Genomic DNA, 26621 nt, shown 5'->3' with positions numbered 1-26621 from the left:
CTTACACTTGCCACCGAGGACAGAAGAGAACGAATGTGTGGGGCTAGAGATTGCTGGGGGACATTTCTGTGTCATAAACTGATATAACTATAAGCATGATATTTCTTCGAACTAAATGTTATCTTAAAAATTAGGGAATTTTTACATTCTCCATAATTTGTCTATTTTTAATATATTCTTCTATATTAGAAAAGAAGTATTTACTATTGCTTTCCTTAGTTAGTGGACAAAATGACGATGAACTGTCCCTTTTGGAAAAGTGCATTGAATTAGTGCTCAGATTCATAGACATGTGTTGAAATGGGGTGATTTTCTTATTGCTTGGAGGCCGTCATCAGGAGGGATGCTGAATAGCTGGGGCATCGGTTCTGCGCTGCACTTACTGAGAGTTTCAGTAGGTGTGTCATCTGACAGGCTAAACTGCTTTGTTGTGTGGAAAACTGAAAGTCGCTTCTTCATAGGTTAGCATCTTTTGTTCTCTCAAAAATATTTGTTAAAGGAATACTTTCCGTGACGAAAGATAATGGCTCTGGGAAAGACGCAGTGACGTCAGGGGCGCTCAGTGGCCTTGCTGCTGACAACTGTCCACAGTGTTGCCTGTCTTCTTTTTAGCCCAATTTCTAGATACATGCCCATGAATTTATCAGTTGATCTCAAAACTCTTGCGGTATCATCAAGCACTTTACAAAATGACATGTCTACATAGATGTCATTATTATAAGTAAATGAACAAAGAACAAATTACTTAAATTCTTTTCCAACTTGAGGTTAAAGAGCCTGAGGAGCGTCCGCAGTCAATGGCTTAAGTAGATAGCTGAGCACCTCAAAGGGTATCATTTGACGATGGCACCTTTCTGTAATCTGGTTTCCTCCTTTTGCTGCATGTGGATTTGATTATACCCAAAACAAGATTTGGCCAAATTCTACATTCAAACTGATTCTTAAACTGACCTTTATGGACGCTTTAAGTAGTTTTAAAATTGGCAAATTAGCTTGAGGTCAAGCTTCTTAACTTTATTGTTCCTTGCTAATGTATTTACTGTTTAGTTGCAAAATGTCTTTGCAGCGTTTCCTTCCAAATTTACATGATTACAAACCACCTCATGAGTGATGGCAGGTATTTCTTACCCACATCTTCCTCGACTTAGGATGAGATTATGCTCCCAGTAAACCCACCACAAGCTGAAAATATCAGAGGTTGCAAATTCCTTTCATACACGTAAGCTTCTTAACCTGAAATGTGCTCAGAACGCTTAGATTCGCTTACAGTTGGGCAGAAGCCTCCAACACAAACCCTGTTTTACAGTGAAGTGTTGAGTATCTCCTGTACTTTATTGAGTACTGTACTGAAAGTGAGCAACAGAATGGCAGCAAGCATGTCGATTCTTGGCCCTTCGCTGGAGCTGTGGCTGCCACTGCCCGGCATCACCGGAGAGGGGCCCACCACACACTGCTGGCCCAGGAAAAGATCCGAATTCAGAACTGGAAGTATGGTTCTACTGAACGCATATTGCCCCCCCACCATCGTAAATTTGACGAACTGTAAGTTGAACCACCTTAAGTCAAGGAGTGTCTGTATATAAAAGATATAAAGGTTCAGGTTCATTTGTTCACAACAGTTTGTCCATTTTAAAAATCATTTTTTACTACATCTTATGCCTCCTAGATGACTGCAGATTATGACTGATTCATTAGATGTGGTTGGGGAAAAACATAGCAACCTAATCACCATAATAAAACCAGGGGTATACCTCATCTGAATTTCTTTTTTTCTAATCATTTGTACTTCCAAATGCACTGTAAGCTTACTTATGCACGTTTTTTTTTTTTAAATGGTCTGATTTGAAAACAGTCTTAAAATCATAATAAATACTGTAAAATTTCACCTGCAGAAGTAGAACCTCAGGTATTTTTATGTTCTGGGAACTTGCACTGTCAGAGAAGTAGGACTAAAAGCCACCTTTGTCAACCTGCTTGCGTGCAGTTGCAGCAGGAAGTTGAACTGATGTGTGGGAGCTGGTGAGGGCTTTTGTTGTTTGTTTCAAGTAAATAAGCAAACAAAACAAACATGGATTCCTGCGGTGAAAACTTTTTTTTTCCTTCTCAATCTTGCTGTTGGGTCCTCCCTCTCTCTCGGTGGACTGCAGATAGCAGAGGTGGCAGTGTTCATGTTACTAGCCTGTCTGTTTCTCAGAGCACTAGCTTTTATTGTTCACTTAGACTTGACAGCAAGAATAATACCCTAATAACATAAAAGTGCCAGTGGTTCCAGTTATGTTTTTGCACAGAAGCATTTCTATTCTTAGGGCTTTCGTAACCTCCCTTTTCCCCAGGGAAGAGCAAGAATCCTCTGGGAATACAAAAATGCCAAAATTATGAATCTTGGCATAAAATTGTTTTTAAAAAAAAAGGTGCCATGTTAATCCTGTGTACAGCCTAACTATTGCTTCGTACCCCGTGCGGTACAGGTGACCAGAGCCTGCCAGTAGGCGGGTTCCCTGGGCTGGCTGTAGAGAAAGAAGAATGGAGAGGACTGTGACTTTAGGTTGAATGACATTCAGTTGGTCTTGCCTTCTTTTAAAATAAAAACTTAGCATATATCCAGAACATCTCCCATTGCTCATGAGTATTTCATCAAATGAATAATTACTCTGTGTATCAAGAACAAGTTATTGGGGCACCTGGGTGGCTCAGTCAGTTAAGCATCTGCCTTCGGCTCAGGTCATGATCTCAGGGTGCTGGCATTGGTCCGGCGTTGGTCTCTGTGCTCCATGGGGAGTCTGCTTCTCCCTCTGCCCCTCCCTTCACTCACACACACACTCTCTCTCTCTCAAATAAATAAATAAATAAAATCTTTAAAAAAAAGTTATTATGGTTGATAATGATAATGCCTCTCATAATTTTGTTTCCAAAGCTCTTCCTCGGGGCGCCTGGGTGGCACAGCGGTTAAGCGTCTGCCTTCGGCTCAGGGCGTGATCCCGGCGTTGTGGGATCGAGCCCCACATCGGGCTCCTCCACTATGAGCCTGCTTCTTCCTCTCCCACTGCCCCTGCTTGTGTTCCCTCTCTCGCTGGCTGTCTCTATCTCTGTCAAATAAATAAATAAAATCTTAAAAAAAAAAAAACAAAAAAAACTCTTCCTCTTTCATTGTAACCGCACTGAATCCTATGTAAAATATACTGAGTGTTCATAAAATTTAGTAAATGGCCAAGTCTGGGCTTGAAATTGGCTCTCCTGGTATCCATTAGCAACTCTATGGTAACATTTCTCACTGCATTGTGATTATTTCATGTCTTTCTTCAGGCCTTAACTATGGAATTCTCAAGTATAAGACTGTGTTCCATTCACATTCATTTCTAATTTAGCCCTAGGTCTCATCCATAGTGTACTTGGTACATGTTTGATGGGTAGATGAATGAGATTTTATCCGACTGAAAGTGGTGCAGGTTTTCTTCTTTGAGTCACTAAAGTTTGGCTGTCATTTTGATTTCTAGGATATTTTGAAACCATTTTATTATATTTTATGAATTATTCTAGTCAGTATGGAAGGGTGAGAGATAGTATGCTGAGAACAATTTAAAATTATTGTGTATCATCAACTACGTTTCACACTAGCCAGAATTTATCAGATGTATTTGAAATCTAGGATCTTTATTGCATTTTGACAAATGCCAGTGTAAGAAAAAGAACCAGAAGTAGTGCTAAACTAGAACTGATTAGAGATGTATTTGAAGCCTGGAATTAATATTTATAAAATGGCTGTGTCTCCTAATGTGATGCAGTGGGGAGTATAAATCTTCATCTCTGCAGTAGTCGGCTTGCAGAAACGCTTCCCCTGGATCCTGGCTGGCTTCGTGGGTGTGCTGGACCTGTGCAGTTGCACATGCTCCGCACTCAGAAGAACCTTGCTTTTAGTTTAATGCTCTGCTGTTGCTGTCTTGAAATTCCTAATAATTTTTGAACAAGGGACTTGGAAATTAGGTAACAGGTCCTGCTCTGAGTCACGGGGAAGTAATCACAGAAATACAGACTGTGGGCATTCTACAAGACAGGTGGTACAGCTTTTTTACAGATGTCATTGTCATGAAAGATTTTTTTTAAAGGTAAAGAGCAAGAAATGTTCTTGCCGAAAGAACACTAAGAACACATGGCAACCAAATGCGATGGGTGAACCTCGATTGGATCTTGTATCAAAAAACAAAAAAAGGACATTTTTCATGTACTTGGGTATATTTGATGATATGTTTAAATCTTGATATACCACCAGGGTCCTTTTTAGTCAATATTAATTTTTGAGTTTCTTTTTTGAGAAGATCTATTTGCTAGGGGTTTTCTAAAGAACAAAGGAAATTTTACCCTTTGAAAATATAGAACAATATCTTGCAATTGCCATGTGGGATTTCTTTATAAATCTCAGATACATTAAGGGATTTTTATGATCTTATTTGTCTTGCATCTTGAAACATTTTGCCACTTTATCATTCTAGGAATTATTTCATCATTACTTACATAACATTAATTATACATAACATTAATTATACATAACTTATCAGTTATTCTCAGTTATGCTAAAAAAAAAAAAAACCCCTAAAGTAATAAGAAAACAGAAGAACACTGTAGTTGTGGAATACGTGCTAACTATTTTGTCATTGTCCAGTTTTCTTACTTTGCTGCCCAAACTATTGCGTCATCTTTTAAGAAGGTACAAAAGAAGCATGGAGACACTATCTTTGTAGTTGTGTTTTGTTAAAATTTTATTGAATACACTTCACTGAACACATTTCATTGAACACAATTAGAAATTTAGAATTTTTTATTTCCTGCCCATAATGGCAAAGGAAAAATTTTGACAGAGGAAGACATTTCACAATAGATAAATCAGAAGGAAGATGAAGAGATAACAGTACTCTAGACTGTAATGATAATGGTTAAATTTATCATACAGAAGAAATCTCAGAATATAAAGTATCAAGCGATGATACCCAAGACCCAGGGTCAGCAGGCCAGCTTACCACCTGTTTTCATAAGTAAATTTTTATTGGGAAAGCCCTGCCCATTTGTTAACATTTGTCTAGGGCTGCCCGCTCTACAGGCAGAGTTACAGAGTTGAGACAGAGGTGGTTTGGCTTGCAAAGCTGAAAATATTTGGCTCCTTATCTGGCTCCTTATAGAAAAAAATTGCCAACTAATGTGTTAGGTGAATTTTCTTAAACTCAAGAATTGGTGAACAGTATCTGTCTAAGGAAAATGGAAATAAGGTGATCATATCCAGTCAGTCGTTCAACAGGAAGAATTTCATTGCATCATATTTTGTAGTAAGAATCTGGTCCATCCCATTTTGCTAATAGGAGAGTGGACATTATTTTTTCATCTTTCCTGAAGCTTGTTTACCAACATATACCTGATATAGTTTTTAAGTGGACAAATGCCTAAGATAGGTGTGTGTGCAGAAGTGACAGGAAGGAAATAGATGATGCAGAAATGATAGAATTATTGGATTGGTCATTTTAATTAGTTTTTATAAATCTAAAAAGTTTTGCAATTATGGAGCAAAGTAGATGACTGTCCTCTCTTCAACAAAATTATGAGCCATCTGAGTTTTCAAGAGTGTTATGTTTTGAAGATGTAAGTGCAAGAGGAAAAACCAGAAATAGTTATAAGCTAGAACATTAAGAGGATGTTCTTAGAATATGAAATATTGCATTCTTACAGTGCAAGTGCAAGAAAAAGATCCAGCACAATGATAAGCCAAATTCTGGTAGAGATGTACTTGAGACCTGGACTCTGTATTTATAACATGGATACGTAGGTTCATGAATAACTGTTGGTGAGCAGTTAGTGGCATTCAATAATGATGTCTGTTTGAGGGGTGTTCAAAACAGAAAAATATGGAATAAAATTTGGGTTTGCATATTTAAATTTTCATTAAATTTCTAATATGTTTTTCACTATCCTTTTTGTCTTGTAAATTATTCATAAAATGACTTACATGTACAAAAATAAAAAAAGTTTCATGTACCCAGATAATAAATAGTGATGATTGTTTTTCCTGGCTTACAGAGGGTTAATTTCTTGGGTGTGAGAACAGTATTGTATGTGTGTGTGTAGGAGAGGGTTTTTATTTTCAGAATATATATGCTGAACTATTTATGAGTGAAGTTTTACTCTGAAATTGTTTGGGGGCTATGTAGAGAGAAGAGGGAGGAAGTAACAAGTGGACAAATGGGTTAACAATTAGTGAATTGAGATGAAGGATGCACCGAACAGTGTACTAGTCTTTCAGTTTTTTGTAGGTTTGGATATTTTCAAAATTAAAAAAATTGAGAAGAGAATTCACAGAAATGAAAACTGGGTTCTCAAGTAGATGAGAAAAGAACCATTTTCCCTGCCTCCCCACCCTTTTCTTTTAGAGGAAAGACTTGTATTTATACTATAAACATATATCTATTTTTAATTATTAGTTTAGCTTGCTTCTGGTTGTATCAGCATTTTACTGCTGAGCAGTAGTGGAATAAAATGGTGAGGTTAATAATGTGCTTTTGTTTGCCGCCAGGAGTTTTCTTAGAACTTCTTGTGCTTTCAGAAAATACCACATTTACCCGTAAAATGCAGAAATTATCTTCCTTATCTGTAATGCAAGTTTGTTAGAACAGTTAATGCCCAGTGGGCAGGTTAGCTTGTGTCAATATGTTAACTGTCATTTCTACCATTTTTTAATGGCCTGTTTACATAGAAAATTAAGAGAATTTTCTTTAAAATTAGAGGCACATGTTTTATACTGAACTCAAATTTTTGGAAATTGTTTCATATATATAATATATAATATGCATGAAAGAATCTAGTCTCACATATGTGTATGTATTAATGATATGAATGAAATTATATCACTTTACATTTATTTTTGAACATTTCATTGTCGTTGGGAAAACATTTATTACCAGCATATTTGCATTAACTTTCAAAGGTACACCAAGTATTTTAAAATTATGAGAACACAGGATTTGCTTTAATTGTCATTTGTGAACTGTAAAAATTCATTTATTTTTGTTATGATATATTACAAGAATTTTAAGTCTTATTAGAGATAAGTAATTCTCCCTTACAGACTCATAAAGGCACTTGAAAATGTTTTTCCACTGCTGTCATTTCTCTGTGCTTGATGTTGGTTTGAATCAGATAAGTCTTTTTTCATTTTCCAATGACAATGACCTTTGGTTTTCCAATCCATAGTATTCAGCATCCTTGAGGGCATTCTAGCAATGTTAGTGCAGAAAAGCATGCAGACAGTATTTCAAACAAAATCCTGTTCCCAGCTGCATGACATAAATCATTCAGTCTGCTTTTTGAGTAACAAGTAATATTGCTTATTAGAAAGCTGCGTCAAGTCTGGGATTAAACAAAGGAAGACTCTATTTAGATATTTTAAAATAAACCAATGATCTGGCTTTTCATTTTGGTAAAGCTATTAGGCTGTAACATTTCGTGTGTGAAGTGTGTTGGGCATTGGCACAGGATTCTTTCCGAGTCCTGAGGGAGAAGTGAGGAGAAAAAACAAATGATGTTTTTTAACGTAAGGACAGTTAAAGTAGGGTACGTTGAGAGCCGTCCAGGTATTCTGTTTACATGGTCGCGGTCCTCACTTCCCATCAGAGCTGGTAGGAATCCACTGAGTTCTGGCTGTGTTTGTATAAGGGATCCATCCCCTCACCTGCTTTAACTCAACATTTCTCCGGACGGCTTTAAGCAGTATCTGGTCTTCCACTGTGCCCCGTGCTTGATTTTATATACTTGTATATTATCGTCATTATGTGCATGTATATTGGCATATATGTCATATATCGTCATATATATAATTGTCACGTGCATGGGGGTTGAAATCTTATCAGCTACATGTTGGCTGGAATTGAATTAGACCACTTCGACTCCAAGTCAGATAGTCACTTTTTGTTAAACTGTTTGCCACTTACGTTACAGAAGATGCTCGGTAGCTTCCGAAATGCTCGTTGCAGAGTGACAAAAAGGAGTGTTGTTGCGTAGTGGCTTACGTTATGGCGTCTTACACGTTCTGAAGACCATCTGTGAAGATCTTACTAGTGACACCCACCTTTCTTTCCCTAGAAATTTCCTTAATGTCAGTTACCTCAGGAATCAGTATTCATGTGCCCAGGGTGAGACTCACAATTAGTAAGTACTAGTAAAAGAGGCAGGTTTCCAAGCACCCGGAGCCCACCTTGTAACCAGTACTGGCATTGTCCCTTCTGAAACTTAACACTTGCCTGGCAGACAATGTATCCATTCCTCTTCTTCCCGATTACCCAAGGATGAAGAGCCCAGCCATCCTGGTTCTTTTGAGTGTTTGAGATATTTATAGAGGAATATCCTGTAACTTTGTTTCATTCGTCAATTTTCCAGACACTGGTGGATGTATTGTCAGCTTCTGCTCCTGGTTTCTGCCCTTCCTAAGAAAATTGTGTTTTGGGACGGGGCTTTGAGCGGCCCAAGTTGGCCCATTGCTGTCATGCAGCAAGACTGCAGTGCTCTGTAGACTCTTAAAATACTAATAACTGTGTTTCATATACATATTTTCTGTTTTATGATCCAGCAAAATGTTGAATCACTACAGTTCTGTAAACCATATGTTGAAGCATAGGCCGTGGTAGAAGGAGGCATGATCGTTGGACAGCCTCCCACTCAACTCTGGAAAATACCAGTGAGCATAATCACTGTTTTCCAGTATTCTCTTTCTGACCTTAGACTTTTAGTCTGATGGTCCCACGTACAAGAATTTGTGATTGAGGAACTGAAGGGTTCCAGTGTTAGGATAATCCTAGATCACTAGTGAAGCTTTGGAAGCCCTCTTAATGTTCTTTTTGTAGCCCCTGAAATAATATGAAGATAGAAGACTAGAGAAAGAGAGTATCAGTTATTATTTATGCTTATATCCTAGGAACGTTTCAGGATCTCCCAGAATTTTGAGAATATGCCTGCAAGTTCATTTTCCCCCATTGTTGTACACATTGTGCATACTAAGAGGTTCTATTTTTCTATGTCAGGTCTTCCATATGCTCGTCTGAGTCAGAATTTTTCAAACCTCCTCTCTACTGAACACGTTAACACATAGGACGAACACTCTAACCTGACTTTACGACCTTCCCCCCAATAGAGTGAGGAGAGCAGTTCCAAGATTTCCCTCTGTTTTCTTTGTCCTAACTCCCACTATTGGTCTGCATGTTGCATTGCTAAACCATGACTACTACTCTGTCACCACCCACTTCATCTTCTGTTTTCCTGCCCCATCCGGGATCACTCATTTTTAAATCATCCCTAGCAAAAGTGATTCATGGTTTGAATATTACAGGAAGTAGAAATTTCAAAATTGTAGGAAGTATATCTGCATATTCTAGCAGGAATTTTTAGCTTAGGAAAATTCGAAGCTGGGAAAGAATTACTGCTCTTGACCTTAGAAGACTCCTTCATAAAACACAGACATTAAGTGCCCTTTGTGTCACTAATCCAATCAGGGTATCAGAACCTTAGGATATCACCCTACTTACTGTAGGACTGAGAGGAGGCACTTCTTGGAGTTGATAGATTTAACTTTTTTTTTTTAAGATTTTATTTTTAAGTTTTAAGTTTAAGTATTTTTAATCTCTATGCCCAACATGGGGCCTGAACCTACAACCCTGAGATCAAGAGTCCGTGCTGCGCCTACTGAGCCAGCCAGGTGCCCTGATTTAACTCTTTGATAGGTGGAAACCAAAGTTGATAGATGGACACTGTCTTTGGCTGTGGCAACCAAAGAATATCTTGAACGTTTCATTGAAGGTTATACTCAAGCTTGAGCTACAGGGAAACCAACAGCAGTAAGAGGACTTCAGTAGTGTCAGGAATGAATCTGACCATAAGGGATTTATTATCCTTGAAATCCGGTCTTGAAGCAAAATAGACATCTCAGTGTTTTTATTGTTCATTCCTCAGCTTGTCATAGCTGTTGTACCCTTGTAGGCTGCAGTCGAAATATTTCCTGAAACATTTGCATTCTGCCTCTGAGAAGTTGTCCTGGCTTTTCTTCTGCCCACGTGAACCTCCTTAGATTGTCTCCCTTCAATCCCCAATGCATTTCACTTCTTTTTTTTTGGCTCCTTCTTAGTGCCTTGATATTTTTAAGTGCAGTCACCTGGCTTTGCACTGTTGGTCTTGTTTCTAACATAGCACGCCTTTGTTACAGTGACAGTAGTGGCTAGAAGCATGTGATCCGGAGTCACATAATCCCAGCTCAAGTGCTGGCCCTGCTTATGCCAACTTTAAGCAAATGCGTTCCTCTCTCTCAGGCACTGGTTTTCTTACCTATAAAATGGTGATAGTAACAATACTTTATAAAGTTGTTTTTGAGGCATAAACAAAATAGTGTCAAAGCATTTAACGAGAGCCGAGCACAGTAAGTGTTTCGTGCAACAAAGTTTACTTTATCTAATAGTTATTGCCTTAGGCCAGTGATTCTCAAACTTTTTAATCTCAGGACCCATTTACTCTCTTAAACATTATTGAGGAACCTAAAAAGCATTTGTTTATGTGGGTTATATGTATTGCTGTTTACTGTATTTGAAAATAAAATTGAGAAACTAAAAAAAAGTTAGCGTTTTAAAACTGATAATAAACCTATTACATGTTAGCATAAATAACATATTTTATGAAAATAACTACTTTTAAAGTAGAAGAGTGGCATTCTTTTACATTTTTACAAACTCTTTAATGTCCAGCTTAAAAGATGAAAACTCATATCTGTAATCATTTGTCGTAATGTTTTGATTGGAGTATATGAAGAAAATCTGGCCTTATAAAGTATATGGTTGGAAAAAAGGGAAGTATTTTAGTAATCTTTTAAAATAGTTGCGTTTACTCTTTGATACTACACTAAAACTTGACAAGTGGTATTTTCTTCAAGGTCAGTTGCAATGTAGACTCTGAAACCATCTCAGCGAGTATTTCATGCTGTTACATTAAAATCCATTGGTCTACCTTATACTTTGACTGGATCTTTGACCCATGCACGAATTTGTACTATAATGCCTTTGTCATTTCAAAAATATTAGCTCATCGAGTTATGCAGATTTTACAGATGTTAGCACATTTCACTATACAGTATATTAACACATTACATTCTTTAATATCACTATCAATCTTAGAAAAGTCTTTAAATATTAACAAACTGTCAAGCTCATGATAGTGGATACACTTTTCTCCAAATTCTAATGTTCACTTGAAAGCTTGGATTTATGGCTGACAGTAAATATTGTCAGTTACTGTCCTTGAAGTGACAAGGTAACTTTGTTCATTTTCATTAAATATCTACCAGATATCCAAGTCTGAGTAGACGTAGTTTGTCAGTCATTCTCTCCAGTGAAACAGTGCTTATGAAAATTGCAGCTAGTCTAGCTCACAACTTGAATGACCGCATATATTTTTTCCCAAGATAACATCATACTGTAGCTATGCCTTATGCACACTTTCCATTTTATCACACAGAATATTTAAAAGACACATGCTCAAGGGTCAAGATTTAATAAAATTAATTCTTTTTCAACTGCTTCATCAAGGAATTTTTAAATGAAGCTGAATTTGCTTTTAAGCCATGAGCGTGTGTGGCAGTGAGGAATACAGTGACAACTGATACAGTTTGGTGCCCTGCATTGTTTGTGCTGAAGCCCAGTGGTTTTACCCTCCCCAGCTTTTGCACTGATAGTCAGAAAAGCAAATAACTTCTTAGTGTAATTATGAAAAGAGTTTTGATCGTGTGCATCCCCCTGAAAGAGTCTGAGTGATCCACAGGGGTCCACAGACCACATGGAGAATTGCTGTTCCAGGCAGTGTGAAAAACAGACCAGAATCTTTGCACTCGTGAAGCTTATTACATCTAATGGGAGGAGACGAATAAAAACCAACACAATTTGGTTAAATGTTCCTATTTTAGATAGTGATAGGTACTAAAGAGAAAAACTATGACAACTAATGAAAACAGAAGAATATAAATTGCCAGGGGATTTTGAACATTTTAGATAGGATGACGGGGAAGACCTCATTTAGAAGATGACTTTCGAGTAAAGAACTGAAACAGATGAGGGAGCAAGTCAGGAGAGATACGTGCAGGAAGAACATTCCAGTCCGAGGAAGCAGCTAGCTGGAAGTGTTTCTTGTATGTTTGACAAGTGGCAAGGAAACCAGAGACTGGAGAGGAGTGTGTGTGTGTGGAGGGGGGAGAAGTAGGAGGTGAGCCCTGCAAGGTAAGGACAGGTCCTCTAGGGTGTAGGAGGCCAGGGCTTCCGAATCACGGGCATGCACATCAGCTGGGGGCTTGTGACAGTGCAGTTTCTGATTCACAGAAGGGAATCGGGTCCTGCAGACCTGCATTTCTAACAGATACCAGCGGATGTCAATGTTGTGGTTCTCTTTGAGTAGCAATCTTGCAGGCAGTGGTAAAGAGTTCAGCTTTTAGTCTGAGTGACACAGGAAGCCATTGGAGAGAATCCAGCAGAACAGTGTCATTTTCTGACTTGTGCGTTCACATGGTCAGCTATAAATATTAATAACAGTAGTGGATCTGTAATGCCTTATCCAAAGCCTCTGGTTACAGATGTGTGTTAGAATGTCGAATTTTTCAGATTTTAGAAAGGTAATACGTTTCATATATATATTTTATAACACTCTAGCATTGTCTGAGAGAGCACTCTGTAATCACACATGCATATTTCTGCAATGAAACAAATGAGTAGCACACTCAATGGAGTAAGTAAGGACTATAAATATTCTTATATCCATTCAGGTGAGGCTTTTGCCATCAAATGAGTTATAAGAAATTATGAAAATACTTTTAGGTTCAAGTCAGACCAGTGTGTATTGCCAAATGAGTTATAAAAATATTTTTACTTTTCAAAGCATTTGGATTTTAGAATTGAGAAAAGGTTGGCCTTTGTTGCTACTATACTTTCAGGCAGTCGCTCTTCATATCCCCACACTGCAGGAACTTTTAAGACAAGTCCATTATATGTTCATTTTAGGCCTCATTGGATGCAGCTGTCGACAAGAGAGAGCTTTCATACCTGGGTCCCGCTCTCAAAGGAAGAAAAATAGGTACCTATCAATTTGGAACACAAGTTCTCATTTCCAAAGAGGTTTTTTTGCATCTTGGCAGCCTCTACTGTCATGTGTGCATCGAGGCACATTTAATTAAAACATGCTGAGCATTTTATTATGCCTTGGGACAGTTAGCATGTGCTTAGAATGATCCAGCTCTATTCATTTGTGGTTAACACGGTATTACTTCCACATCTCACTCAGCTTTCTTTCCTACAGCTTTGAGCTGCCTTATTCCATATTTGGCTCCACATCTTGTCATCTAAAGCAAACTTCTCTGTGTTCTTCACAATCCACTTTTTTTTTTAAGTGACTAATTGGTTTTCCCAGAGAAGTCCAGTTTAAAAGAAGTGCATTAGCAAATTATCAGTGATAAGATGAGATATGTTGTGATCTTTTCCCATCACAGTTTTCTGTGATGTTAAAGTATTGATAATGGAAGCATTACCTCTCTTTTCCCCATAGGGTTTCATTTAAGGGTTAGTATATCCTCTATTCTGAGTACCTGTCCTCTTGATAAAGCTTGAAAACATTGATGTAAGGCAAGACTTTGAAAGGTTGCTGTTTTAATGCTTGCTGCCAAAATGACATGTTGACTCTCATCATTGGGGAATCCTAACTATTTTATGAATCTGTGTCAAAACATAATGCACATTTTATTTATTTTTAAGATTTTATGTGTTTATTTGACAGAGAGAGCTCGTACAAGCAGGGGGAGCAGCAGGGAGAGGGAGAGGGGAGCAGAGGGAGACAGAGACAGAGGGAGATGGAGACAGAGGGCAAGGGAGAAGCAGGCTCCCCGCTGAGCAGAGAGCCCAATGCGGGGCTCTATCCCATCATGACCTGAGCTGAAGGCAGATGCTTAACCGGCCGAGCCACGCGGGCGCCCCCAAAATAATGCGCATTTTAATAAACACATTCTAGTGCAACTTCTAAGCCTGAGAATATGACAGTAGATTCCTTTTGCTACAAAACTATGTTGGTTTATGGAAAATGTGTGGGTTAGGAATAATTGTCTCAAAGGATGAATAACAGCAAAGGGAAAAATATTGTTTGCAACTTTCCTGTAAGAAAAGAACAAGGAGGATATACAGTAGATTCTTAGATGTTGTGGGGATAGGGGTGCCCACCTCCCCACACAGTTGATAATCCGAATACAACTTTTGACTCCCCCAAAACTTAACTACGAAGCCTTACTAATAACGTAGTCGACTAAGAAATATTTTGTATGTTATATGCATTATATATTGTATTCTTACAAGAAAGTAAGCTAGAGAAAATAAAATGTTATTGAGAAAATCGTAAGGGAGAGAAAATACATTTACAGTACTCTACTGTATTTATTAAAAAAAAAAAAATCCACATACGCGTGGACCTGCACAGTTCAAACACATGTAGCTCAGGGGTCAGCTGTGCACTGTTTCTGCTGAGGGAAATGAGGGCGTTTGAGACAACAGACTTATGGTTCTTAGATGACCATCTAGGAAGCTCCCCACTAAAAGTGGAGTTTTAGTTGGTTATTTTCCCGAACTTCTATTTATAAAAAGCAAACATTCTGCCAAGAGTTTTCATGTGATTACATTTTTAACATCTGTAACTTCAAGTGCTCTGGATGGTTAAAAGTCTAAGTTGTTGGGTGTGGAAAAGTGCTAATCAGGTATATTCTTTTTGTGTGTGTGGTGAAATGTCTGTACCATGTGGTAGGAGGAATTACAAGGACTTCATCAAGAGTTAACTCATCGCAGTCTGATTTTAGAAGTGTGAGCTATCGAAAAATCAAGTGGAAAGATATATATATATTTTTGCTGTTGTTGAGTTTTGTGTATTCTGTTTTTTTGTGGTAGAGGGTTAGGCAATGTGTCATGTTGTTAGAGGTGAATTTTTTTACTTACCTAATAAAATCCAAACGAAAGCCATTCAAGAATGTTCAGATGTACCCAGAGCAATCTACACTTTCAATGCTATTCCGATCAAAATACCGAGAATGTTTTTCAAAGAACTGGAACAAATAGTCCTTAAATTTGTATGGAACCAGAAAAGACCCCGAATCTCCAAGGAACTGTCGAAAAGGAAAAACAAAGCTGGGGGCATCACAATGCCGGATTTCGAGCTGTACTACAAAGCTGTGATCACAAAGACAGCATGGTACTGGCACAAAAACAGACACATAGACCAATGGAACAGAATAGAGAGCCCAGAAATGGACCCTCAGCTCTTTGGGCAACTAATATTTGATAAAGCAGGAAAAAACATCTGATGGGAAAAAGACAGTCTCTTCAATAAGTGGTGCTGGGAAAATTGGACAGCTACATGCAAAAGAATGAAACTTGACCACTATCTCACACCATACACAAAAATAAACTCCAAATGGATGAAAGACCTCGATGTGAGACAGGAATCCATCAAAATTCTAGAGGAGAACATAGGCAGCAACCTCTACGACATCGGCCAAAGCAACCTTTTTCATGATACATCCCCAAAGGCAAGAGAAACAAAAGATAAAATGAATTTATGGGACTTCATCAAGATTAAAAGTTTCTGCACAGCCAAGGAAACAGTCAGAAAAACTAAGAGGCAGCCACGGAATGGGAGAAGATATTTGCAAATGACACTACAGATAAAGGACTGGTATCCAAGATCTACAAAGAACTTCTCAAACTCAATACACGAGAAACAAATAAACAAATCAAAAAATGGGCAGAAGATATGAACAGACACTTTTCCAATGAAGACATACAAATGGCTAACAGACACATGAAAAAATGTTCAAAATCATTAGCCATCAAGGAAATTCAAATCAAAACCACACTGAGATACCACCTTACGCCAGTTAGAATGGCAAAAATAGACAAGGCAAGAAACAACAATTGTTGGAGAGGATGTGGAGAAAGGGGATCCCTCCTACATTGTTGGTGGGAATGCAAGTTGGTACAGCCACTCTGGAAAACAGTGTGGAGGTCCCTTAAAAAGTTAAAAATTGAGCTACCCTATGATCCAGCCATTGCGCTACTGGGTGTTTACCCCAAAGATACAGACGTAGTGAAGAGAAGGGCCATATGCACCCCAATGTTCATAGCAGCAATGTCCACAATAGCTAAATCGTGGAAGGAGCCGAGATGCCCTTCAACAGATGACTGGATTAAGAAGTTGTGGTCCATATATACAATGGAATATTACTCAGCTATCAGAAAGAACGAGTTCTCAACATTTGCTACAACATGGACGGCACTGGAGGAGATAATGCTTAGTGAAATAAGTCAAGCAGAGAAAGACAACTATCATATGATTTCTCTCATCTATGGAACATAAGAACTAGAATGATCAGTAGGGGAAGAAAGGGATAAAGAAAGGGGGGGTAATCAGAAGGGGGAATGAAACATGAGAGACTATGGACTCTGAGAAACAAACTGAGGGCGTCAGAGGGGAGGGGGGTGGGGGAATGGGATAGACCGGTGATGGGTAGTAAGGAGGGCACGTATTGCATGGTGCACTGGGTGTTATACACAACTAATGAATCATCGAGCCTTACATCAGAAACCGGGGATGTACTGTATGGTGACTAACATAATATAATAAAAAATCATTATTAAAAAAAAAAAAAAGAATGTTCAGATGTTACTGGGAGGCTTGGCAGGAGTTAAATCTCCTCTTGAAGTTGTCTGTTAGAAACCTTGTGGTTAAGTGGGCACATCTGAGGACTTTCTGTTACTGCGCCAGCTCGCTAGGATAGACAGTATCAGAAATGATCAGATTCTTTGAAGAGAAGACCTCAGAGGGATAGGACTTGCCGTCTAGAAGAAATAGTAGGTTGGAAAATGACAACCTTTACCTTTGAATTGAGTTGAATGACCCAGTTCCTGTGTATCGCTTTTTGTTTCCCAGTCTATAGTGAAAAGTTTGAGTCAGCAGAAAGACTTCGTTTGTGTAGTCTGTTTGGTAGGTCTGCCAAGTTGGTTAGAGGAAACATTGCTTAGGTCTTTAATAAAAGGCCAACCTTGAGTTTTAAAAAAAGGAGAGGTTTCCAAGTTTGGTTCACATTTCATTCAGGAGGCTTTGTTGGCCCAAGCTATGGGTCATGGTGGGGAGATGAGCACTGCATTGACAAAATGTTTGTTTTTGGAGATCTTTGGTGAAGCTACCTGTGAGGACTGTAGTTGTAGTCAGAAATTTTCTTCCATGTAGTAGTGGTTCTGGGTCATTAGTCTCTGAAGAATTAAAAACAATTATCTTTGGTTTTAAAAATAGTTTATTTCTGTCCGAATTGTATCATGACACATCAGTTTTCAACTTGGAACCGTTTTAAATAACTATTTCTTCTAAGGGTGAATTTAACTGACCTGATTTGGCCATGACTTTGCAGAGTGAATTTTAATTATCTTAGTTGAAATGCTTACTTCCAATGTTTTGAAGCATTTTCTAGGAAAGAAGTTTAGTCAGGATATGTGATACCTAGAAACATAGTGAAGCACTTTTTTATTTGTTTCCTCATTTGTTTAAAATTTTATGTTATTATGAGCCTTCCAATTTTACTCTGAACTTTTGTATTCCAAGAAATATATTTCTTTTATTTATTTTTATTCCCCCCCTGAAATATATTTCTTTTAGACTAAGAAGTTTCATTGTTTTCTTTTGTGACTCTCTCAAATGATAACAATAGAATTATTTATTTATTGTGAATTTTATGCCCTTGTTCTTTTAAAAAGGTCAGTTTATAGTAAAATAGAGTTTCGTGATCGCAAGCGTCTCATTATCTTAGTAGGCCAAAATTTGGTACAGAAACAGAATAGCAACGTGTCATTAATGCCTTTCATTTTCTGATTAAAGCAGGACAGGGAATCTCTTGCCAGTTGGTTGAAAGGTGAGTCTTCATTTGAAGAGAAGAAAGGCTCTTTTTCTTGTCAACAAATGTCATTCTTTTTACAGAAATCAAAATTGTTAATTTTCAAACTGAATGCAATCCGAAACAAATGTGCTTTAAAGCATGAATCACAGTTTTTGAGAGTTCATGCCTCATTAGCGTAAACCTCATTTAAAATGCAACATAGTCCTTTTTGAGAAAAATCCATCATATTGTTAAAAAGTTGCAAAAGTCTTTTGGTTTGAGTCTAAAACAATAAACAGCTTAAATTTAACATTTTGGTCTGTTCTACAATGAACTGTTTATTTTTTAGAATAAAAAGCTAAGCAGATTTAAACTTAACCAGAAGAATGTTGTTCTAAACCAAAGAATTCATATAGCTATATAATGATATACGAACTATGTGATAAAACGAATGAAATTTTGTTTGTTTTCTAAAGTCATTTTCAACAACATCCGTAGATATACTGGATGTAAATAGGATCCAGCTGGAGAGAGCACAAAGATTTATTCAATCACATAGTGTTTTAGGTGTAATATAAAAATGCAGAATACTAGGGTATTTATAAATACATTTAATCTTGTCAGTCAATAAATGAACATTTTGAGTACCTCCCAAATAGCCCTAATATTGTGAGTTATAATATATCCTATCAAAGATATTATCCTAGGTATATTTTACTAAGATTTTGAAATCGTTGCTTAAAGATACAGATGAGCATTTTGAAATTTTTAATATTAAAGGAAAAAAGTGAATGTCTTGAAAATATTAATATTTAGAGAAAAAGGCAGCACAGAAGAAAATTATAGGCAAAAGCAAGTTCAACACTAGAACTTGCTTAAACTCTGAATCTTTGAGTTTTGAAAAGCGAGAAAAAAGTTGGAATAATTTTTCATAGACATGATAAAATACGTAAAAGTAAGATCTCCTTGACTCACAATTCCAGCAATTAATCGAAAGTAAAAGAAAATTTCATTATGAAACTCTTCTCTTTTCCTTAATGAATGCCTGCTATTCAACAGATTCAATTAGAACAGGGCGAAGAGGGAAATGAAGGCCTGCATAGAGGTTCTGAGGGGAATTCAAAGACTGTCTAGGAGGAAGGTGCCTTATGATGTGTCAAGTTGCCACAAAGCTTGTATCTGATTTCCAGCCTCTCAGACTGGGAAGATGATTTCCCAGGTACTGTATTCATTTCAAGAGCCCACTCAAAAAATTAGCCCGTGGAATTGGCTAAATGGGACTTTTCTCTATCTGAATCATTTTCCCCATTTTCTGTTCTTAGAGATAGAAACTTTTTGTTTCTAATAGTTTTTTTTTTCCCTCCTTAGGAGTTTTTAATAGTTTTTTCCCTCCTTACAAATGTAATATATTGATTGTATAATTTTTTAAAAACCACATAGATGTATAAGATAGGTCACGTCACCATCTAGAGAAGCCTTACTCCTCGTGGTTCTGGGAAAAAATAATGCCCAGTGGCCTAGGGGGTCCATTGTATGTAGTACGTGAACTTCTCTCCTGTGCTTCTAGAGAGACACCCATCCACGGGAGAACAGAGAAAATAGTCACTCACAGCATTTTCTGTGCTCTCTGGGTTGAATGAGGAACCTGGATAAGAAAGGCTGATCTAGAGATCACGACTGTTACTTAAATGAGTGTATGCTATTCTAGATCTTTCATATTCTCTCTCGTTGGCCCTCTGCCCCCATATATACACACACATAAATCTTTTCTTTCATTTCTAAAAGTGCGATCAGACTGTATGTACTAATCAACTTGGTCTTCAGTTTCCATACAGTTTACTGGTCTCCTTTTTTCCTTTGTTTTCCTGCATTTATTTGTTTAGATTTTGCTTACAGTCACAGAGGAATATGTCTGCAACAGGACCTGTCTTTTTACTTTCCCACTTGCTTCGACACGGTGCCATCCACCTGTGACCTCTAAGCTCATTACTCCCCACCTCCTCTGAGTCTTTGCTCCATCTGTTTTACTGGCTGTTTCTTCTACCTTTGGCCTTCCTGCGGCTTGCGTTGTTTTCTCTAACTCATGAGAATTGGTCTGGGCTTGACTACAGTACCCCTCTCCCTGTAGACATCGGGGTATTTAGTGGAAAGTAAGTACCAGGCGGAAGAAAACACATTTCATTACGTATAGACGCTTCCTGGACAACTCAGCCCAAGATCCCTCCAGTGCCTGAGTCTCAAGCCTTCCTCAACATGTCTTTTATTTCAACCAGTCTGCATTATTTTGCGGTTCCTCAAACACTTCCTGAACTCTCTTGTTTCTGTGCCTCTACTCACTGTGTTCCTCTGTTCAGAATGCTGTTCTGTTCTCCCTCTTACTTCCAACTCCTTCCCTTAGCCCCTTGACTTTAAAAATCATCTGTCTTTCAAAGCCCTCATCAGAGGATGCCACCTCTGTTTTTTCTTTTTTGGCACTCTGGCTTAAAGTGATTCCTTCTTGGGGCGCCTGGGTGGCTCAGTCAGTTAAGTGTCTGCCTTTGGCTCAGGTCACGATCCCGGGATCCTGGGATCGAGCCCCATGTCGGACTCCCTGCTCAGCGGGGAGCCTGCTTCCCCCACTGCCTGCCACTCCGCCTGCTTGTGCTCTCTCTCACGTTCTCTCTTTCTAACGAATAGATAAAATCTTAAAAAAAAAAAAGTGATTCCTTCTTTCCTTCTATTCTTTCATCAGTTCAGCAAATACTGGGGACCTGTTCTTGCCAGGCATTTTGACCAAATGATGGTCTGTAAAATTCTTATGTTTAAGAGTATTATGTATTATTCTTATTATACTCTTATATGTTACTTTTATTATATTACCTTGTTTGTATAATAATATCCATCTTATTTTCCTTACTTCCCTTGAAGGCATAAATTACATCTGTACCCACCTCGTAACTGACATTTTTTACCCACAGAAAGTGTTTAATACATATTTCTTGAATGAATGAAAGTTTCTGATTATTTTGAGTACACCAGCGTGACTTTTTTTTTTTTTTTTAATAAAATCATCTTTTGTGTAGATACAGAAGTATTACACAGGCAAGGGAGAAAATCTTTTAATGGATTTTGTAGGTAGGTACTTAATTTAAAGACTCATCCATACCATGCTAAGGTTATTTTAAGCAGCTGTCCCTGAGTTTTTAAAGATGGTTTTAAGGTGAGCTGTCCTTGAATCATAGGTTGTCTGGCTGTCATTCTCAGTCTTGCTCTAGTGATGGAAGTCTGTCATGTTTGTATGCTTGGTGTGGATAGTTTTTCTGACAGAATCAAAACGAGGTGAGGGGGTCCTTGAAACTTCCAGATGAAGGCAGATCACAGACATTTGGTGCTTATTGGCCCATAACTTCCTTTGAATAAGCTGAAAGGACCATAAACTGCTAAAAGACCACATAATTTCTTCTCTTTTCTCTTCTTTGTTAACTTTTGTATTTCTCTCTTAGATGAAATGTATCTTAGCCCACCATACCCCATATCCTTGATATGCCAAGGAAATCATGGTTTAAAACAGTTATTCTCAAAGTGTGGTTGGGGGACCTTTGGGGGTCCCCAAGTTTTTTTCTGAGTTTCCACAAAGTCAAAACAGAATAATGAGACAATATTATTTGCCTTTTTCATTCTCATTCTCTCACAAGTGTCTAGTTGAATCTTCCAGAAGGTACATGGCAAGTGATATCACAATAGATTAAACACAGAGGCAGATATGAGAATCTGTCTTCAATTAGAGCAGACATTAAAGAGATTTGCAAAATGTATAACTCATTTTTTATTTTGAGAAATAAAGTTATCTTTTATAGAAGTGTTAAAATATAGTGACCTTATTATTTAACAAATTAACAAGTAAAAATTTGTTAAAACAAATGAAAACAAATTCAAACGTGTCAGTTTTAATTTCTAATATGGTTAATATGAGTAGGTATTAAAAGCTCTTTAGAATCCAGGTTTTTGAAACCAAAAGTTTGAGAACCACTGGTTTAAAAGATGTAAAATATTTAAAAGAGAACAGACTTTTAACAGATTACAAGATGAAGTCCTTTTGATGTAGTCAAGGTGTCTTCAAACTGGAATATATAATAATTGATCATATTGGTTTCCAGTTGCTGGGTGTTTAGGTTGAATACAGGTTTTTGGTCTTTTTTTTTTTTTTAAAGATTTATTCATTTATTTGAGAGAGAGAAAGTGAGCAAGAGCAGGAGGGGCAGAGGGAGAAGAAGAGAGAATCTCAGGCAGACTCTGTGCCAAGCAGCCCAATATGGGGCTCGATCTCATGACCCTGAGATCGCGACCTGAGCCGAAACCAAGAGTTTGAGGCCTAACAGACTGTGCCACTGAGGTGCCCCCCAGTTTTTTGGTCTTAAAAGTAAAATTGCAGGGATGCCTGGGTGATGCAGTCCATCAAGCGGTGACTCTTGATTTTGGCTCAGGTCAGGATCTCAGGGTCAAGAGATGGAGCCTTGTGTCAGGCTCCGCCCTCAGCACGGAGTCTGCTTGGAATTCTCTCTCTGCCCCTCCCTCTGCTCCTCCCTCCACTTGCACTCTCTCTCCCTCTCTAAAAGAATAAATAACATCTTTTTTTGAAAAGTAATATTGCAGTGATATTCTTCTATATTGCCATTTTCCAAACATCCCTAATTGTTTTACAATAAATTCCTAGAAAGACAACAGAACTGCTGGGTCAAAAGGTATGCAGAAGGAACTGGCATGACTTGTTATATAAATTCAGAGGCCAAATATGCTGCCTGTTTGTTGTTGTTGTTAATTAGTGCCCCAGTTAGCGGGAAGTTCAGTGCCTTCCTCTTTAGGCAGCCTCCTCCTCCTGCAAGTTTGAGCCCCAGGAGTCTTACTCAGTCCCACAGTGGTCCCATCCTCTTCCAAATGCCAGAAAGAGAGCTGCGCTATAATAGCACACCGTCTGTCTTCCTTATCGTTATCACTTTCTGTCAGTGTTTAAGACCAACCCCATATTGCTTGGTGTTAGTTGCTTGTCTTGCTGCTTGGATGCGGTTTCTGGTCAGAATTGGCCCAGGTCACAGTTGTGACCCCACTTGGAGGTCCAGATTGCAGTTCGTTAGTTCGTGTTCTCATACTCAACAATTCATTGCCGGGGAGGTTGAGGACACTTCTCTCATCAGCCCCATGCTGGGTCAGAATCTGTCTTCCCTAATAAACCCATAAGCCCTTTGGGTGGCCCTACATCACCAGTTGCAGTTATTCCATTTCCAAGGTCATTTTATTTCAGGAGTGTCCTTGTCTTTCCTTGCCAGTGGACTTGGTTTGGGCTATGAGTTTCTTCTATAATAGAACTTAATTTTGAGTCTGAGGCATCAGAGATTGTGTTATTGTTTCTTCCCTTCCAGAAGAACGTAGGGTCCTGGCAAATCAGTCTCCCCAACTCGAGCAACTAATTCTGCTCACCAAGAGGCTGGGGCATGTTTTTCTGAACTATCTAACCGTGCTCCCTCCTTGGGCTCCTTTCCCCTGAGTTCTGAGGACAGTGGCGCTTACCCATTGCCTAACTTGGTCAACAAAAAGACCAAGGTGACCTAAGGTTGCTACCCCTAGAAATAAGAAAGATCATCATAATTTTTAAGTGTTTTCCTTCAAAGAGCATCTTATTTGAGCTCTGCCGCAACAGATGCCCGTTAAACACTTACGAAGGCTTAGGGTTTGTATTGCTAATTGCACTCCAGAGAGGCTGCCCGCTCCCGTCAGCAAAAAATAGATTGCTAGGAAAAGACACTTAAAACCCAAACTTCACTGTTAAAGGTCACTAATCGTTAGAATTGTTTTAATATTAAGGGAAACTCAAACTTTTCTCCCACTATTTCTTGGTTATTTGCTAAATGCTCATTTTATTTGGCCACAAAATAGTGATCTGTAGCATCTTGAATAATGCCTTCTGTGATGCAGTAAATATACAGGGAAGACCAAATAAGAAGAAGAAAATGCACAGCTGAAATCATTGACAGTGGCCTGAGGCTAATATGGTAATATGTCACTGTGTTTTTAAATTTACCTTAGGTGAGGGCAGGAGGGGGTACTCATTTCCTAAAGGTCTCCTAAGTGCAGGGTGCTTTATGTATGACACATAGTTTGATCCTCACAACAGACCTGTGTTGTTACGACTCCCATTTTAGATGATGGTGTTACTCTATAGATAATAAGATTCAGAGAGGTAGTCAATTTCCTTAAGTCACACACACAGCTTTAAGTAAAAGTTGATGCTCCCTAGAAAGCCCAATCAGGACTAGATACACCATTCCCCAGAGGCAGGATTTTGAGAATTAGCCTCTTTCTCACCTTTCTCCAAAGTCAAAGCAATCTACAGAAGGCTCTCACTGCTTTGGTACAGGTTTTGCATAGGGTTTGTGAGGAATTAGGGCCAATCACAAAGTTAGAGGGCACAGTCCAAAAATTCTGACACCAACTGCAAGTTGGAGGGGGTTCTCTCAAACTCCCCTCAGGCTTGGTAATTCACTGGAAGGACTCCTAGAACTCACTAATCGCTGTTAATGCAGTCATGATCTATTACAGGGAAAGGTGCAAATTGAAATCAGCCAAGGGAAGAAGCACATAAGGTAGGGTCCAGGAGAAGTATAAAATGTGGCGCTTCTGTTGTCCTCTCTGTTTAAAACAGCCCCCACACATAGCACTGAAGTGATGTCTGGGGTTGCTAAGCTCAAGAAGGCTGCGATGTGTCTTCTGGAGAAAGATACGTGTGTTAGATGAGCTTCCCTGAGGCACGAGTTATAGTGCTGTTGGCTGTGAGTTCAGTGTTAATGAGTCACAGTGTTTATTAAATAAGGTGTCTTTAAACAGAAACACAAATAAAACAAGGTTGTGTATTGATGGGCTGATGAGAGTGTCGTGACCAGAGGCGTACAGGAACCTCATCTTGTGTTTTCCCTTAGAAGCAGCGGCTCAGTGTTCACTTATTCAGTGTTCGAGTGACTCCGTAGAATATAACTATGATGAATAATGAGAATCAGCTGTGTTTGCTGCATTACTTCATCACTCAGTAATTCATATAATCTTTTCTTTGTTCATTAAAAAACATATTTGAGCACTCCTACTGAGTGCCAAGCAATTTCTACATGACTTAGAATTTTCTTTTTGTGTTCTTATGCGTATCATTAGTAGTCTTGCTGTAGCCCTCTGGCTCCAAATATTTGTGTGGTTTATAAGTGAAGTGTTAGCATTTTAAAGGTTGAGGGGAATGATGAGTCTATTATCATTTTTACTTAATCTGCATATGCTAGATTCAGCCTTCTCAATAAACTTTCCAGAAATTTTCTTGCCTCCTTGGTGACCAGGTTTTTTGGACCAGATTCCTTAATGGGTTTATGTTGGGTACCAGCAGAACCAGGTGATGTATCTGGCCACATAGTCCCACACCAAGCTGACGTGTCTGCCAATTTAGCTACGTGGTCTTGCAGGCAGAACTTTTGACCAGCAGAATCATTACTGAGCTGTGCTTTACCAATGAGATGCCAGACCACACCGGTGCCTCTCCTTTTTTTGATTCCCCCCATCTCCCTCATGTGTTTGTATTTCCATCTCTTTCCACTTCCTCTTTATACTGTCTCATTCAAGCAGAGTGAGGGGAAATGGACTGAAGAGCAGTTGTTCACCTCATGTCCCTGTGGTTCCCTGGATGCACTGTCTTCCAATGGAGTGTTTCTCATTTCTTGGTTTTGATTGTCCATGATGTATGAAGAAGTACCTTGCTGCTTTTCTCTCCTGATGTTAATAAAACCATTTACACTGGAATCCCCCAAATGTGATGGGGGAGGTACATTTCTGAGGATTGAAAGTGTTACCTGGTCAATAGTACTGAAAAAGAAAAATTCCAATGACTTCAGGGATCTTTCAGTGAAATAGTTGGTAGAGTTATGCCCAAAGATACAAAGACTTTATTGACTATTAGTGACTGTGAGAAATGAGTGCCTGCTGTAAAAATTAACCTTGGTGTTTTTACGTGATAACCAGTTTAATAAATATAGTAATTTTCTTTGAACATCTTTGTGAAACTGTACTCTAAGAAAGTAAGGACCAAGACTAAAAAACTTCCGAATGCCCTTTTGAGTCTAACACAATGCCTAGGACACGTAGACCGCAACAAATATATATTAACTATATGATTAAATATATATTAATATAACTTAATTACATTAAATATCTGTGATTAAAATATAAATATTCAGTAATGTTAATTTGGTGTTTATTCTTCCAGATACAGATGAATATAGACCTCCTGTTTGGAAATCTTACTGTAAGTATACAAATAATTTTAAATCGGGTGGGTTATAGTGCTTAATAAGTGATAGAGAAATAAGATCATTAGATAAGAAGATTCATTTCATTGTATACCCATTATTGAAGAATTAATTTACAGCAGGATTTGGGAATAGCGTAGAAGTAATTGTGGGAAAACAGGAGTGTTTCCATAAGGTCTGTCTCTAAGGTTTGCGTGTCTGGAACGCACGCCATCCCTCTGAGTTTGTGTGGGATTCCATACTGAAATTGAGGCCGCTGTTGACATTGGCTGATAAAAACTACTGCAAGGAGAGGCTAACTAAGAATTCAAGCAATGTGGTTATTCTCAAATCCTAATTCTTTGTGCGAAAAA

At 38.3% G+C, this 26621-nt stretch overlaps 1 protein-coding gene across 3 annotated transcripts in view; it reads left to right on the top strand.

Annotated features, from left to right (window-relative positions):
* Nucleotides 1–26621, top strand: part of CHN1 (chimerin 1) — a 222580-nt gene that overhangs the window by 46759 nt on the left and 149200 nt on the right. For all 3 annotated transcript variants that reach the window (XM_087861581.1, XM_087861584.1, XM_087861576.1), the window contains one exon: nucleotides 26226–26264. In XM_087861581.1, the coding sequence (XP_087717707.1) occupies nucleotides 26226–26264 (39 nt within the window). The remainder of the gene's footprint in view (nucleotides 1–26225; nucleotides 26265–26621) is intronic.

Source organism: Ursus americanus, chromosome 1 (assembly GCF_024610735.1).
Source record: "Ursus americanus isolate L20-20 chromosome 1, mUrsAme1.1.p, whole genome shotgun sequence".
Classification (NCBI taxonomy): Eukaryota; Metazoa; Chordata; class Mammalia; order Carnivora; family Ursidae; genus Ursus; species Ursus americanus.
Note: the sequence above shows the minus strand (reverse complement) of the source record. Positions and strands in the feature narration are given on the sequence as shown.